The sequence below is a fragment of the Homarus americanus genome, unplaced genomic scaffold (assembly GCF_018991925.1).
Source record: "Homarus americanus isolate GMGI-L3 unplaced genomic scaffold, GMGI_Hamer_2.0 scaffold57980, whole genome shotgun sequence".
NCBI lineage: Eukaryota > Metazoa > Arthropoda > Malacostraca > Decapoda > Nephropidae > Homarus > Homarus americanus.
The window spans coordinates 13315696-13334039 of NW_024716703.1; the positions used below are offsets into that span (position 1 = coordinate 13315696).

General features: G+C 36.3%; 1 protein-coding gene across 6 annotated transcripts in view; it reads right to left on the minus strand.

The window, feature by feature from the left end:
- Nucleotides 1–18344, minus strand: part of LOC121858285 (U2 snRNP-associated SURP motif-containing protein-like) — a 68904-nt gene that overhangs the window by 20767 nt on the left and 29793 nt on the right. For all 6 annotated transcript variants that reach the window (XM_042354606.1, XM_042354610.1, XM_042354609.1 and 3 more), the window contains exons 9-17: nt 16164–16223; nt 15406–15449; nt 13075–13179; nt 12731–12846; nt 8617–8734; nt 8023–8185; nt 7764–7843; nt 5922–6111; nt 2455–2698 (exon numbers count right to left, since the gene is read on the minus strand). In XM_042354606.1, the coding sequence (XP_042210540.1) occupies nt 2455–2698; nt 5922–6111; nt 7764–7843; nt 8023–8185; nt 8617–8734; nt 12731–12846; nt 13075–13179; nt 15406–15449; nt 16164–16223 (1120 nt within the window). The remainder of the gene's footprint in view (nt 1–2454; nt 2699–5921; nt 6112–7763; nt 7844–8022; nt 8186–8616; nt 8735–12730; nt 12847–13074; nt 13180–15405; nt 15450–16163; nt 16224–18344) is intronic.

Sequence of the window (18344 nt, forward strand, 5' to 3'; positions counted from 1 at the left end):
GCCGAAACCGGAATGCTCACTTTCCGCGGTGTGTGTACCCTTTTACACGGAGAGCAGCGCGAGCAGGGTGCGCACAAGGTCGCCCAGTCATCAAAACATTACCGAGTTCTTCACCCGCCACCCACCACAGCTGGCCCAAGTCAGTGATAGTGATAATGATAGTGAGGATATGGACTTGTATGGACTTTGAGGAGTTTGACAAAGAGGCCCTGCAAGCCTGTGGTGGATAGTGATACAATTGATACAAGTGATACAGGTGAGGGCCAATAATAATCTGCCCTCTGCCTCGGAACCAACCCCCCATCCCCGTGTGCCCAGCCATCTTTTCTACTAATGTAAGTGTTAAAAAACCTAATATTATTGATATTTCTCTTAATTATCAATTGTGTGTGCATACCATCATAAAATTAAGAAGTTATTTTTACTACAACATAGGTATTGTGTCTGAAAAAGTGGAGTTTGGGGGTCGGCCTGGTCTCTATTTCAATTAATCCCATATGTTATGTTGTTCACTTTACGCGGGCCGCCGTGGGTTCAATTGACCGCGTAAAGTGAGGGTTCACTGTACTGTACATTCAATAAGTGTGAAAGTACCATACATAGGGTACTGTACATAGCAGAGTGGACAGTGTATGCTAGTGTGTAGAGAGTGTATGTACAGTATATAGTGCATGTACAATCACTTCTTCATGGAGGGAGACGAGAGTGACAGCAACATATGCTACTGTAGATGGTACAGAACAACGGTAAGTCATCCTGTATCATCACATCACCATTTGGCCTGCCTGCATCACAAGCTCAAGATGACAGCATCTACTGGTGAGTACAGTACTATATAGTGTATACAGTAGTACATTTTGTTTAATTTACAATATATTGTACATATTCACCCACTAAATAATTATTCGGCACCTTTACGGCGTGATACAATATGACACGGGTACCAAATAATTTTTTAGTGGGTGTACAATGGTACCCATAAAAATTCCGGGGATGAGAAAATTTGTCTCCATACCCGAAAATCTCTCAATCCGGGAACCGCTCTGCACCAATTATTCCGGCTAACAGGGATATCACTGTAAATCATCTCTGCTATTAACTGATACCAAATGAATCACTAACTTGCTCCATTTCCCATTCAGATGATCTTTCAGTCACTCTTCAAAATAAAGGGTCTCTAAGCCAGTGAATGATGCATCATTCCTTTTTTGCTTATGATCAATTTAACCCTATTTCTACAGCACTCAATACATCTACCCAGGGCCTCATAGTTTTAACAACCTCAAACAGTATTGGGATGACTTAAACTCACTGACAGTTGATGTTTGGAGCTAAACAACCTCAGATAGTAGAGAGACTACTGTAGTCAAGATCCAGCATAATATCAACTCTTCTACAACTTGTATCTCATTTATCGAGCCATTTAATGCTCTTCTTTTTAGTTTCTAGTACAACAACCACTACATTTATCTGGTTTACCTACACATTATGATCTTATAATTGCTTTCATTCTGAACTTGTTTGTCTTTGAGTTACTGCACCTAGCAAGTCCCTAGTACACTACCCCCATTCCATACCCTTACATATACTGTACTGTATGAAAGGAAAAGGGTGTGCGGTAAAGATTGACGGGTCAGGCGGTACATCCAACTGGTCAAGAAAAGGAAACCCTATGAATTTCTTTCTTAATTCAAGGTCATAACCCTGGATAGTGGACCCCATATAAAAATCAGTTTATCAAAAGTAAAGTTCATTCACATTTTCCTATGAATAACGTTCTCTTTCAAAACTTTAAAAGGCCTTGTCAATTGAAAATAAAGATAATACACAAAAAAGCAAAGATGAGAAATGATAATCATATCCATACTATAATATGACAAAAATTTTGACGTTGTGAAGATACTAACTAAAACACAAGAAATGAAAGAAATTACTAAATTATAATATGACCACACATTTAGAGTTGATGCACATAAACCAAAGTTAAGATGAAAATTTTTAGATTTTACTAAACTATAATATGACTACGATTCTATAATTAAGACAAAAAGAAACACACATTGCAATACTATACTACGACCACAAATCTATAATTAATACACAGAAACCAAAAGAATAGAAATGACAGACATTTTTGTACCATACTAAATTACGACCATACTAGTTAATGCACAGAAACTAAAGTTAAAACAAGAAATGAAATACTGCCATATTGGAACATCATCACAAAGTTAGAAAAAGTACATAGAAAAGTGGGGAATATTGTAATGGTTTATCATATACAGTATTTCTTAATTTCCAAACAATGAAATGTAGGAAGTAACATGAATGACTAATCCCATGTGCATGGATGATAACTCCAGTTATTAATACCTCAATTCTTTCTAAATTTTCTTTGAAATTTTTGGAAGGAAAGAAAGAAAAAGGACAAAATCTTATGAGAACACAACTTACGAGGAGCACCATCAATGTCATCTTCATCATCATCATCATCATATCCTAGGAGGGCAGAAATAGCAGCACTCTTTATTAAGGGTGAATTGGAAATTGGTACACCATCTATGTCTTCCTTCTCTTCATCTTTGATGGGTATACCATCAACGTCATCTATAGGGATGCCGTCCACATCATCTACTTGGATCTGCACTGCTTCAACAACAGCATGCATCATCTCTTCTTCCAATTCCATCTTAGGTTCCTGAATGAACATAACAATTTAAAATGCATAATTTCTTTCACATCTTTTACAGTGACAGCAGCTCACTTAATCAGTGATGGAGGAAAATGTACTTATCTGCAGGCACAGTATATGAGTGGGACTCATAAACCTACAGTACTCTGCTTTCATTTATGTTAGATTTTCGACAGGAGCAATTATCAACACATAGTACATGTTATCAGGAAGTTAGGGAAGATTTGGCACATTGGTGTGAATATGGGAAATGTATCACTGCCAAAACATTATGCCAGCTTTGTACAAAATTGCCATAAAACATCATTTGCTTGCAGCTTCTACTGCTAAGAATTGATAAAGAAATATTCAAAATTATAAATGAAAATGAAACACATCTACAGTATGTCAAAGTCTTGCGCTGGATCAATCTCTCACTGTTTCATCTACAATTTTCATGATTCAAGCATCAAAAGATATAAATTCAATACCTAAATTCTAAGTGCTTTCTGAATACCTATGCATATTGGTTTGACTCTTACATACACGAAGAAACTTAAAAGTAATTATATTATGCACTACTTTACAGAAATTGCTCTACAATCAATAATATAATGAAAACAAATAGGGCTGCCACAACAACTACATACAAAGGCAAAGTGGGTAAGGAAAATAAACTATAGAAAAAAGTAAGACAGATAGTTAGGAAGAACAGTAAACCTTTTCAGGATTCAGTGAATGTATAACAATACTGTAAGTAAAAAATATTAACTTACAGTGAGAACTATGGTTGAACAAATGTTTGGGTGTTAATTGTGTTTCTGGAGTATAATTGTAGCTGAAGAGGCAGGATGACAATGTTATTGCACACATTTTTTTAAAATGTCTCCAGTTCTATTTTAGAATTCCCTTCCTCATCACACACAAACTTGAATATCATGAGTCCTATCACACAAGCTTTTGAAATATAATTTGTTCTGCTACCAGAAACATAAAAAAATAAAAAAATAAAAAAATAAATAAATAAATAAATAAAATTGGAAATTGGTTTCCTAAAAACTGCCCAAATAGTTCTAAGTCAAATGCATGACATAAGACCATCATAATGATTGCAGCGTATACACTTAACTGTTCTTTGATCAGAAGAACTAACAATGAATATGGTGGAGTAACATCAAAAAGAATGTTTACAGGGATTCTTGACAGTAAGGTGGAAGGAAATCATGAGAGAAAATATAAGTGGGAGAGGGGAAGGGTGTCACTATAAAGGTGTGTACAGAAATGTTTGGTGACCAACAGACAATGGTTCTTTAGGATAGGTTATGTATGTGTTGACCAACTATACAGCATTAAATGGCTATTAATAAAATGCTTAGTAACCAAATCATACCATATTGACAACTAACAATATAATATAATCAGACAACAGAAATTTAAATGTAAGAATTTCCAGCCTTTGTTACCAGTGCTTGGTTTATCAGTCAACCAAATCTTATCCAACTCGTTCAATATATAAACACATGCTACGTGTGAAAACTATAAAAGCATTGAAGAATTATTCCTAGGAGATTGATACTAAAGCTCCAAAGCTTGGAGAAAACTAATGTTTCAAAGGATTACACCAGTACCTCAACATATTCAAGTTCAACTCTCGTGAATTCAATTATCAGCAAAACAACCTCAGAGGTTTTTATTTATTAAAATAACATAAAAAGGTAAGGTGCTTATTTTAAAAACCATGGGCGTCCGCCATGATGTAAAGTCATGGCGCCATGCTGCATTCCGTGTGGCTGTTCTCTCCCGCCAGTCTCACCTGAGAGTTCTCCCACATCACCCGCCAGTCTCGTATGAGAGCAATTCCAATGTTAATTATAACTGTTATGGCTCCCAAAAGGCCAATAACTGATGGTAGGGTATCTGGTGCAAAGAGAGTGAAACTAGTCATGATTCTGGCACAGAAAATTGAAATGTGTCAGCGGTTGGCCGTGCATTTGAAGTTAATGAGTTAACTGTTCAGTGCATAAAGATGAAAGGCAAGGCAATTAGTAGTAGTGTTGCTAATAATGCACCACACAGTGCTAAAGTTACATCGGATATGTGATGAAGGTATGGAGAAGATGGAGAAGGCATTAAGTATGCATCAAGGACATGAGTCAGGAGTGTCAAAAATTTAACAATATGATGTACGACTATAACCCATCAATGGAATTAAGCATCAAAATGAAGCAGAATACCGAGAATGATTTACAATCTTACCAAGAAACTTTAAACAACTTAAAAGAAAGCCAAACAATTACCAATAACAATGTTTTTAATGCCGAGATTCAACCCCCCCCTCCACTACCGTCTCTTTCCTCAACAACCAGCCCGGCGTCATCTGCATCAGCCCTCCCACACCCCCCAGCCAGCCTCTCCTTCACTCCACCGATACGGCTTTCTCACCTGCCAGCCCTTCATCGGACATTCTGGATGATCCCAGTCCAGAGGTCTTAAAGGAGCAGTAATGTCTTCAGTTTCATTACTGAGACCTCTACAGCAGCTCATTATGAGGTAAGAAAAGTACACTTTATATACACAAGTAACACTGCGAATTATTTTGCTCCCATAATGTTGATATTACACTTATAACTGGAATAAATTGTATATTCTTCCCAGTCATAAGCTTGTTACAGGAAAACATAATATTCAACATGTATGTATGTTTCATTCACAGCATTGCGTGACAGGCCTGAGTTTGTGTGTGTGTGTTGATGGCGTAGTGATGGTGGTACAGTATGGGCCGTGTGAAGCAGGCTGCAGACGATGCGGCGCTGCTACTCCAATTCAGTGACTTCCCTAACATCACACCACATTTACTTGCTTCTTATTTACAGTATTTTTTGTTAACACTATATAAAGCAACTGTACATGCCTGTTTAGTATATAGAGGGCTAAAATAAAGTATTTTTCCCCTAATTTATAGTTCACTATAATATTAAAGATAGGGTATTAAAGAATGTCATTCGCGAAATTCTACATTCACGGGTGTCCCAGGAACCTGTCCCTCACGAATGTTGAGGTACTTGTGTAATTCCTTACCAGAAAAACCTAAATTATGGCTAGAAGCTTGTAGAAAATATGCAGGTGATGAATCATGGTCAAGTACCCAGTCTCAAAGAATACAAATAGACTAGCTGATACATGTAAGTAAAATTATTCACCAAAACTACCAACAGAAGAACCTAGGAAGATAGAAACTTTTTATCCTTACTCTTTTCACAAGGCCTAAGAACAGGTTTTGAAGATGGATTAGGAACTCATGAGGATAAATGGCCCAGTCTTCCCAGGCCCGGCAACACTGCATTATACGTTGCTTCACTTGCTCTGCTCGAAGCCGTGACTCCACTAGATTATATGCTATGTGGAGGCCTTCAAATATTTCTGCTAGTTTGGCCTGAAATCTGTACACAGAATAAAATTACAATACAATCAGATAACTACTTATGTACAGAAAAGTACAAACACTAGAAAAAAAAGAAAAAATCATACAGCAGTCAAATGTCAGAGATGAGTGTTCCAAAAGACAGACTGCAGCTACTGTCTCTACAACCCAATTGCCTAGATATATTACACTGTACTATAAACATTCATGACATACACAGTACTTAAAACTTGGATAAGTGTATGCAGAATATTGCATAAACAGTATGAATATGTTAACAGTTTCAGATACGCATGAATATATATGAATTGTGGTAGTTATCAAAAGTATATGCATCAATGGGGAGACAACTCAAATATTTAAGGTGGAAAAGGACTAATATAATATAAGAACAAATAGAGGGATGAGTAAAATAGTCTTGGGTGGAGGTGGGTAGGAGCATGGTTGTTTCCCCATGGATGTTTTAATATTGTTAAGGTTAGATCTGTAAAAAGACTATGATAAGTAATGTAAGTATAGAAATGTGATTAAAGGCAATGGGACAGATGAGAAGTGGGTGTGGATGAAACCATACACAATGAAGTATGATAGCCAAGAGGAAGAAGCCAAAAAAATTTACACTACCAAGAACAAGTGAGGTAATGCTGAAAAATTTGAGGAGTGGAAGGAAAATTAAATGTCTGAAAGGGGATACTAGTACTAGTATTTCAAAAAATAATTAAGAATTTTAGTGAGGATGGAAGAATGGATGCCAAGATGTCTAATAGAGTAGTAACAAAATGTAAGCTAGTTGTTGTGGCTTGATAAGTTATAAAAGGGGAATGAGGTCTCCTACAACTTCACTGGAACAATTTAACGTACAGGTACTGTCTAATTTATCACAAATAACGACTATAACAATGGTACCAGGCTGTCTAATTTGACATCTAACAAGGGTATGTAAGTAATGCAATTCCTTTCATATACTGTACTACAATATATCAAAAAGTGGGCAAACTCCAAATATGACCTACAAAGAACCACTAATATCAAACTCTGTTTATATTTCATATGACATACACAACAAATTGAAAGAATTATCTCTAACTAGTGTCACATTATCACATATGATTCACTTGTGATTATTATGAGCACCTGAGTCACTTGGCATTGTCTTAAGCACCTGTGAGACACTTGGTATTATTATAAGCACCTGTGAGTCACTTGGCATCATTACAGGAGCCAGTGACTCACTAGGGTAAAATTATGTGCGCCTGTAAATCATGTGGCATCATTATGAACACTTAATCCTGAAGCTAAAAAGAAAAATTGTGCCAACTCATATCTACAATTTACAGTACAGTACTTATTTTTTATAATGCTCACTTTATAAAATAATCACATATTCATTAAAAATATGAACACACACTTCAGACTTAACAGAAAGATGCAGATTCAGTTAGCATCTTACAACCACAGCTCAATGCTGCCATACACGAGGGGGAAAAATATCATTGGGGAGAGGGAGGGAATAAGGAGAAATCAGAACAGAAGTCTATGTAGAAATCAGAACAGAGTTCTATGTAAATAAACACAGAAAGGACCACTGACATTCTGGGATTTTATGACTACTTTAAATTACATAAAGGCTAAACCAATATTTTGCTTAAAGAAAGTTTTTCATTAACTTACCCTTTTCTATAGAATGAGGCATTTGAAACTTTTACACTGCAATTATGTAGAATATCTGAGACGAGGTATAATCTTGAAATCTGAAAGCACAAGGTATAAAATCTAATTAGTTATAGTGATTTCAGCAGCACACTACTTGTAAATCTCAATACTAGTGAATGAAAACAATGTCAGTATGTAGTACATATGCTGATCCCCAAGGAGAAATGAAGGACTTCATTCTCCCATGGCCAGTTCTATTCATTTGAGCAATAGTTACCTTTTTAGGCATAGCTGTGCTGTTGCTTGTGAGAGCCTCTGTAAGGCACTGACAGATCTCTTCAGCTGCATCTGCATGTTCAATACACCAAACCATTGCTTCTCCCACCTTCTCTCTCTCCGGTGTCATAGTACGTATCATAGATTCAAGTCGGCCCCTTTGTCTGAAGAAAGAAGAAGAAAATATCTGGGTATAAATGCCCAAAAAGATTTTTCCCAGTTCCCATCTCCAAACTCAAACTATGAAAGTGATGTTACTTTTCATGCTGCAGGTCTGACTTTTGATATTTGTCTTATGATGATAAGACTATTTATAAATCTTGCATTTTCTTGCCAAAGAGACTGCAACCTGGCTCAAATAGAGAAATGAGAAAAGTTGACCTTGGACCAAAATCTCAGCATTCATTTTCAAATTAAAGAAGGTGGTTCTGGGGAAAAAAAGAAGGGGAAGTGGGTAAGGTGGCATTTTTCACCAATACAATTCAAAAGTTGGACAAAGAAAAAAAAATTAACATTAAAATAAAATGTTCTCCTACCTCCTTGGGGGCAATAAAAATCTAAACACACAAATCAACCAAAAAAGAGCATTACTCACGCATTAGACAAAGAACCTTTCTTGTTTTTGTCTTCCTCCTCCTCCTCCATCTTTATGAGCTCTTCTGGCATTCCTTGCAAAAATGGGTTGAGTGGGGGTGGCTTCCATATTGAACCATCTGTCCAGAATAACCATATCAATATTCAATGAGGTACTGTACAAGTCTCTTAAAGTACAACGCAATTCCCTTGCCTGCCATTTTTAATATTAGTGATCACTGGAGTATGGTTTATCACTGGAATGATACAGTCACTGATTGGCAACTGACACTTCCAAAACAATTTGGGTGTCAGGAAGGCTCGACTATTTTTCTATAATTTAGTCCCAGTCAAACAAATCAGACAGGGAACCCTGGTTGTCAAATTACATGTGTTATGTTGTTGACTGCACATACCTTTAAGTCTCTTGAGCCAGTGGATAAGGTATTAAGTGCTGACATTGTGTCAAGGCCAATCAATTATGAAAATTTTGTACCATAAGATTACAATTGTGAATGCTAGTATGTGGTATTTTCTGTTGACCTGACTTAGGTGGTCACAGGATTAGACGCTTTTTTGGAGAAAGGTAATTCCTTTCACTTATGAAAATTCTGCAGCAATCCTGGTATGGGATGACTTTCACTGACAATCTGACCTGACTTCTGTCCATGGTTGATCAGCCTCAATTTCAACTATGAATTAGAAAAAATTATGTGGTCCAGGTATGTGACTTTTTAGTAATCTTTAACCTATTTAGACCAAAACTGATCAGTAATAATGGACTACTAAGGCCAGAGAGCTGTGAAATTTTCATGGTCGGATAAAAATTATGGATGCCGAAATTCAAACAGACATCTAACCATGAGGTAATGAAAGAACAGCAAAGAAATCGTATCCCCTGTAACCTTGATGGCATGGACAAAACTAGCTTTACATATCCACTCTCTTACTGTATGTATTTCATACACTACTACTGAAGTGCAATGAATGTGGCTCCCTCCCTTACTGTGTAGCTTAGCCTGTATATGGACACCAAGAAAAGCATTAAAACCCAAAATGAACCAATAAAAAATATCCTCAACACACACAACTACCTTACTGAATAAAAAAAAAAAAAATCAACTTAACTAGTATTACAGTATACTGTATACCATATATTATGGCAGATTAGGCGACCTTCAGATAAGACGAGGACCAAATTTCACTCAAATTTCATGGTTTTAGCTCGTATCTGTGGTATAAGATGACTCCCCAAACTACCAAAGCACCTTTTTTTTTTTTTTACAGGAATTAGCCCACCTGGGCACAGGTCAAACGACCCACAACGGAGCCTGGGGGGGCGAAAAAAAGAACGGAAAAAAATTGAAAATATAGAAAAAAAGGTTATACTGTATTAATCTACACCACTACACCACGAAGATGCCGGAAAACCAGCTTTTTAAAGTGAGACAGATTGTAAGAGCATGGAAACACAGAAGAAGGCAAAGCATTCCACAGTTTGGCTGTGTGAGGAAAGAAGGAGGTACTATAACGGGTTATTCTCGTGAGACCGACATCCACAGAGAAATGGTGGGCACCGCGGGCAAGACGTGTGTTACGATCCCACGGCCTTACCGGCGGTACACAGGATGCCAAATCCCCTGAACATTGCCTGTTAAAGTACCTGTAAAAGAGAGAGAGTGAAGCAACATTGCGGCGAAGAGAAAGGGGAGAGAGATTGTCGACTAAAGGAGGAGAGTTAATAAGACGAAATGCCTTTGATTCCACCCTATCTAATAGTTGGACAGAAGAAGAGCCACCCCAGATATGAGAGCAGTACTCCAAGTAGTAAATTTAGGTGAAAGACCACCAAACCACAATACGGTGATATGTTTAATGTATTAAACACTTTGAATGTTTAGTGTATTACCCGTACCAGTAAATCATTTGAACTATGTTATCAGAGAGGCATATAATAAGGTAAATACCATGTGTAAGACTGTCTTCGCTAGTGGTACGTTAAGGTCGATGACCGTATTGTTTACATACCTACGTATCATGGAGACGCAGTCAACCTTGAGTAAGCTGGTGTGATTTAGTGATCAAAGCATGGGATAAAGTGATAGAGACTGTAATAAAATCTTTCAAAAAGTGCAATATTTCTAATGCAATAGATGGTACAAAGGATGATTTGTTGTGGGACACTGACGACGAAGCCAAAGCCGACGCATCAGATTTGGACTGGGACCCATATGATGACAACCAGGGGAGGATTGCTAGCGGGGCTGTAGCCCCAAGCCCACTAGAAAATAGACCCACAAAATTTTTTACAAAAATATAAACCATTTCTCTAGTAGGTTTCTTAGACTAGCACAAAATACGCAGTCCGGTCACCACAGGTGATAAAAAATCCTGGCGGGTGAGTTGAAATATTAGAGAGCTTTTCCGGCTGGCAATCATTTTTTTAGATCTCATGACTGTTTATATTCTGGGCCGCTGATGTTAAAATTTACCGACTTGGGCAAGACAGTATTCCTGCCTTGGGATTGGCAAATAGGAGAAGACTTCTCGAGCTGTGATTGGCTCTGGATGACATAAGTCTGATGCTATTGGCCAAAGTATGAAGGTTTGGAGCTTCTCAGTCGTGGGAGACGGGAGTTTGTTGACGGTCTTTCAGCTGAGAGTGAGTGTCTGATTTTCGAATGATAAAATACTTATAAAATAGAAGGTTATAACTGATGACACTTGCTAATGATAGTGTATATGTATTGAAGAGATTGTAATAGACATGAATGCTAAAAATCAATTACTGCCATAATTATATACACATACATACATAAAATATACTTACATGCATATACAGTACAGTACAGTGGTCCCTCGGTTAACGAGATTTCGGTTAACGAGTTACCTTCCATAAGATTCTTAACTTCGGTTAACGAGCAATCCCTCGATTAACGAGTTTCTTACGAGCCGACCTCCACATGTTTTAGCTTGCTTTTGGCAGTCCACCAGCTGTAGTATTAGTCCGCCAATACAGTAATCGGTTCTAGGGCTTAAATTCCTTACCCTTTTAGTAAATATCAAGAAGTTTATACTATTCAATAATTTTAAAAGTTTAATATTAAATTTTTTAGTCATTTTAACAATTATTGAACACAATTGAAGGTAAGGTCACTAGTTTGTGGCACGCCATCCAGCCTGCCAACACAGCCTACAGGCGTCAGTCTTTGTGTCTTTTCAGTGGAGGTAACATCTTGCTTGAGACTCTCTTCAACTAAATGCTTTTTTCTGTGTTTACAAGCAAATTATTGGTCATTTTGAAATTTATTTTACATATTGACAATATATAATGCAGTGCAGTGTTGATTTAAAGAAAATAATCTTGAATTACACGAAGAGAACTAAAATTTTATGGGTGAAATGGCGCCATGGGGTGATTTCTCTTCCACCCCAATGCCTTCTCTTCTCCCTTCTCCTCCACCCCATTCTAATTCCCATCATCATCATCCAGGAGCCTTCTACATACACACCTTTTTTGTTGAATTTAGGCAATTTTCGGTGAGCTGGAACCAATTACCCAAAAACCCATTGAAACAATGGTTTCGGTTAACGAGCAACCTTCTAGAACGGATTGTGCTCGTTAACCGAGGGACCACTGTACTGTAATCATAAATACATATAATATACATTCATGCATGCATACATACATACATACATACATATTAGCCTATATACTCCAGCCTATACAAATAGCCCGAGATAGGTCCTCTGAACTTAATTAGCCACAGCCCCACAAAACCCTTAATACGACCCTGATGACAATGTAAATAATAAGACTCGGATGTGTACGACGAGCTCTTATGCTGGATTATAAATGTTTGGTTTTTTTTTACTATACAATGCTTTCAATGGTATATTGATTTTAGTGATTTTTTTTTAAACATCACAACAGCTGTTTCAAGATTGACGACCCTAGCTCCCTTCGCTGTACGGATTTTGAGGTAACTTTTTGTATTTTTTAAATTGTATCTGGCCTATAAGACAACCCCTGTTTTTGGGGTGGTTTTTTGATGCTTCAAGTGTCGTCCTATCTGCCAAAATATACAGTATACACTTAGTAAGGAAACTTGTGTACATGTTAGCCTCACACTCACTTTTAAACATTCTAAAAGGTCTGGTGGACCATCTGTTAGGGGAATCCCCCTGCAACATGGAAAACAGTTTCCACCGGTAGTAAACGTGAGCAGGACCTTGATTCTCGAACAGGAATCTAGTAATGGCAAAATAATATCATATTTTAATACTATTTTCAACACATGGGCAAGATTGATAATATTTTTTTACTAGAAAATAAATCAATCATGTTTTCAAAAAGTGAATCCTCCATTTTTTTTTAACATAATGGTTCTTTTACACATTCAAATTTAAGTTGTTTCAATATTTTCATATAATTTGCCTCACCCAATACAAGACATTGAACTATTGCCCATAATCCCACCTGAATTCTGGATTATTAATTTCCCTGTTCATTATCATGGCCTCAAACATTGGTCCCTCACGTATAATAAACTCTATGGTGCGGTGAATAAGTTGTAGTAACGATCTGTTGGAATATAAGGAGTTACATGTAAAGAAAAAGATTCATACACTAAAATGATCAGATATATTCAACAAAAGGTTCTGATGAATTATACTTTTTACCCAGAGTGGACACATGAAAAAAGTGCTGTGCAGTTAAAAATAAACCACAAAAATTAAGAAAAAGTCAAATATATATATATATATATATATATATATATATATATATATATATATATATATATATATATATATATATATATATATATATATATATATATATATATATATATATATATATATATATATAAACTGTAAATAAAAACTCCTGTCCACTATGCGTAGTAAAGTAATTCAAATGATAACAAAAAATATTAATACAAAAGATGTAACTCTTCATCAGTTGGCTGAAATAGAAGTGTTACAAAATACAAAATGGATATCAGTGCCATTATGGGTGTTAAACTGTGCACTGTACACCCCTAATATACTACAGTACTGTATTAACTTATAGGGCTAATTACAGCCTAGATTATATTCTGTGATGATACTACAGTGCATGTGGCTACTGTAATATGATTAAAAGCTATTGTATAAATTACTCAAGTACAATTCAATAGTCAATCCTTAAAAGGGTAGGTTCATATGATTACACCAGAATAAAAACTTGGTAATGCATTTAACTATACCAACATGCAAAAGAAAATCAATAGAATAGCATATTAACAAACCAAAGCTTAAGTGTCTCATTAAATGTACAAGGGATCAAACACACTAAAATTGCAGCCAACTCTTATTATAATCTTTTTTTAAATGACTAAGAGAAAATAATATTTTAATCACTATTGAAATAAACGAATAATTTTAATAACTATTTAAATAGAAATTAAATTCTTAACAAGTACTTAATTAATCATCAGAGAGTCTACTGCATGTTTTATTACTTAATAAATGATAAATCCTGAAACCAATGCTCAACCTAAGATCCTCAAACCCAAGTCCGTCCACTTAAGAACCTAAGATTGTCTAAAATCTTGATCATTCTGGAACTCAAATCAGAGAAAAACGCAAGAGTTACCTGTTAGCTGGTACGGAAGAACATGGTATTCTTCATGGCACAAATAGTGACTGGAAAGTTGGTATTTAATCTTCTGAGTTCTTATGTTTCACATTAGACAGGTAATTGCTGAGTGCTATTGTCACATTTGAACTAGAATATCCTTCTTTGTACCTATAACTGTTGCTAAGAGGGGCCCAGACAAATACAGGCCCTGAGATAGATGACCCATGAAATATGTCCACAAGTTCACTAGGGAAGTCACTGCATCAATTTGCACTGGCTGGGAGTCTTTGGGAGTCCCCACTGGGAGAGAAAGGCCAACTCAGGTCAACTCCTGCTGACCCGGAAGTAGCTCTCACCCACCACGGTAGATGACTCGTTGAAGCTGTGGGATAGACTTATGGGTGACCCTGACAACCCCTCCCAATATTATGATGTCTCTTCCAAGCTGTAAAAAAGGTATATGCTGGCCTAAGTGCAGCATATATGTGGTAAATGATCTGGCGTCTGCTGCTGCTTCTGGTGCTACTCGTACAATCCCTGCCACACACACACACGGTCTCAACTCCAGAACATCAATGTGGACATCAGGAGGAACAGATGGCTGTATGGGATAGACTGTGTGGTAAACCACATTATCCTAACTTCTTGGTTCATTTCCCTGCAAAATCGTCGTTATTTAAAATTTCCCGTACATCCAAACGGATCTACAAGAATTCTTTTCGTCCGATAAAAAAAATAATTAGCACAATTTCATGGAACGTGGCCATGAACATCCACAACTTAGCTTCTATCCACAGCTGGAGTCTGCTGTCATCCTCAAAGCTGCAAGCCATCTTGATTTACGGTTTCTGCAAAATGGATCTTCCCAGGTACAAAAAATAAAAAAAATAAAATATAAACAAAAACATTAAAAAACAGCCCTCAGTCCAATTAGTCTAGTTTAATTACCCTGCCAGTTGCTTACCAAAACCTTACCTTGGGTCAAGGGTCACCTTATCCCAGGTTCCACTTGTAGTACAAGGAAAGAAAAACTGTTGCTCAAAGTTAAGATATCATGTTCCGTGTAGGATCATTAAGCTATATTCCCTGAGTATTATGACAACTGGCAGGGTGTATTGGAACAGACTTACCAGTGGGCAGGGAAGCCGGTTGGGTTGGTAAACAAACTAAGACGAGTTCTCTCTTTACCTTTCTGTTGGGATAACCACTTTGACAACAGCCCTTTGTAAAATCTGTAGGAATAGAGCAGCAACAAAGATAACAGATGGATTGGTCTTAGATTACATATATCAAATATTCTTTTTTCCCCCTTTCTCATAAAAAAAAGTTAATTGCAAGCAGATTATGTTACTTATGATAATAGACAATAAGAAACACAGGGCTGTTAGTAAAATGTTTATGGTGAATTTAAAATCCCGAACGAAATATTTACAGTAGAAAATCTAACAACAATATTTTTTATGCCTCTGATTGAAAGAGTACAATGATATGAGGCCTGTCAATGTCTACTCTACCACCTTAACATGACTGCTGTATAAAACATCAATAAGAAGACCATTAATTATCATAACTTAAACACTAAAACTTTGTATAGCTTCAAAAGGACTTTAATTAACCAAGACAATTATCCTGAAAAATAAGCAATATCTGCTCAGTAAAAAAAAAAAGAGTAGAATGGGATGCCTATTTAATGGTTTCTAAATTTTCAAATCTTTAGCCAGTACTGTTCACTAAAATGTAAAAAAAAAAAAAAATATATATATATATATATATATATATATATATATATATATATATATATATATATATATATATATATATATATATATATATATATATATATATATATATATATGAATGATTTTTTTTCTGCAATTTGATTGCCCGTTAAATTCTACAAAATTACCCCATGACAAGTTAGGGCATGCAAAGTTGTCTGCTAATACCTTGTCCATTTCCTCTTTCTTTTCTCCCTCTGTAGGAAGTGGGGCGCCTACTGGTGGGACCTACACGAAAGGAAACAAAATGAAACATTCAGTATGAGTGTATATTTTTATGTCTTAATGTAGTAAAATCAATACAATAATTAAAGACATGGCAAAGTATTTACCAGCTCAAAGTCAACATGGATTAATTTCATCACATGCTACTGTAATAAATGCCAATATGTGCCTTACAGTAACATACACTAATGCCATCCTTTGTGACATGCAGTAACTGTTACCCTAAAATCAAAACAGCCAAACCAGCAGATGTGTAAGAGATATAATCACAAATAATATTGATGATGTCCAAATTGCAATAGACAGTTTTCAGTATAACAAGGTATTTCTAACTCTTAATCCTCTAGAAAACTTGAGTGTAAAACCGTCAATTCTGAATATTCTATGCATGTTGTCTACTGTGGTAAAGAAGGTGTAAATGAGCTGCAGAGAACATCTTTAATTATTTCAGAATCTCTGCACATACTCTGGCCAAAGAGACATGGAAATGGAACAGGCAGGGCAGAGGATGCTTCCCACTGAATATATATAAGCTAGAATAGGGTGTAAAAGTGTCCATGAACTTCTCACTGTACAGTAAACCCTTGATAACTCGGCATTTGATAACTCAGAATTTCATATAACTCGGCATGGATACGGTCTCGGAATGTATCAGTATAACTCGGGAAATGCCGAGATATATAAAATTATCTGGGAAAATCTAGGAAATCTGGCCACCTGCATTACCTATCATATCTCTGTGTCACCTACCAAGCATCTGTGTCTCCTACTATGATGCTTTATTCTTTGCCTGCAGTGCTGGCAAGTGTTATGTTTATACATTTAGTAATTACATGTACAGTAGCTAAAACAACTATCTGTGCAGGTGGGGGTCGATATGCTCCAAAATTTTACGAGTGACTAGTGACAGCCCTCGTATACCAATATTTATCATGCATGGTCTCATAATGTTTCCCACAAAGTATGCACAGATAGCTGTTTTAGATACTGTACTTATATATGGGTTGTTAATTTTTTTGTAAGGGAGGGGGTGGGGGGAGTGCCTTGATAAGTAGGAATTTGGGATAACTCGGCAAGGCCAGAGCCCCACTTGTGCCAAGTTATCGAGGGTTTACTGTACAGTACGTCTGGATAATTCGCCGATTTTTATTTCGTGGTCCTCTAATATTCGCGGACACCCTGGATGTACTCAAGAATGTCTGTGGGTAGTTTTAAAGTTGCTACCATTTTCGTGGCCGGGACAGGGAGCCATTTGTTCTAGAGACAGTAATTTCTTTTATCTGTATTGTATATGTGTGTGCATGTAGACACACACACACACACACAAAAAAAAACACATACAAATAAATAATAATGGGAAAATCCTCTCACATATAATCAAATTTTTTTATTAAAAATGTTGTCTACCCTCAATTCCATTCCGTGCTTTGTTATTAATAGAGCACGGAGTAGACTTGAGGGTAGACTCAACATTTTTAATAATTTGTTTCTGATTATTTGTGAGAGGATTTTCCCATCTCACACACACACACACACACGTATATATAATACAGGTAAAATAAATAATTGTCCTAAGGGCAAACACATAAAGGGAATACTGAATACATTTCTTTGTACACAAGTAAAAATGTAACCCTCCCCACCCCCCAGCAAATGTTATTCGCTGATTTGGAGATCGTGCCATTTTGAGAACCTAATCCCAGGAAATTGAAGGGCATGCTGTACTTGTATTAACAGGAAGTTCATATATTTACTAAATGGTTTTACAAAATATTTTATTTAAGGTCTGCAAAAAATCCTGCTGTTGTTATTAATGTACACTTGTACAGTCAACAAATAAATAAATCTGCACCCCTGGGTGTGACAATCACTGACTGAGGCCATGTTCATTTGATAAGGTTGGTACTTTTGATTGTATTATGCACTGTGTAACCAACACAATGAACAGTATTTTGTATATCACGTATAGTTAATACAAACAAAAACAAGAATAGATATAAAACCTGTGTTGTTCATTCTTGTCCAGTGTATCATTGTAACACACCGTAAAGGTGCAGAAAATTTTCTTGTTGACTGTACACCACTTAATACACTGTGGCAATATTTTGATTTTAAAGTTAATTT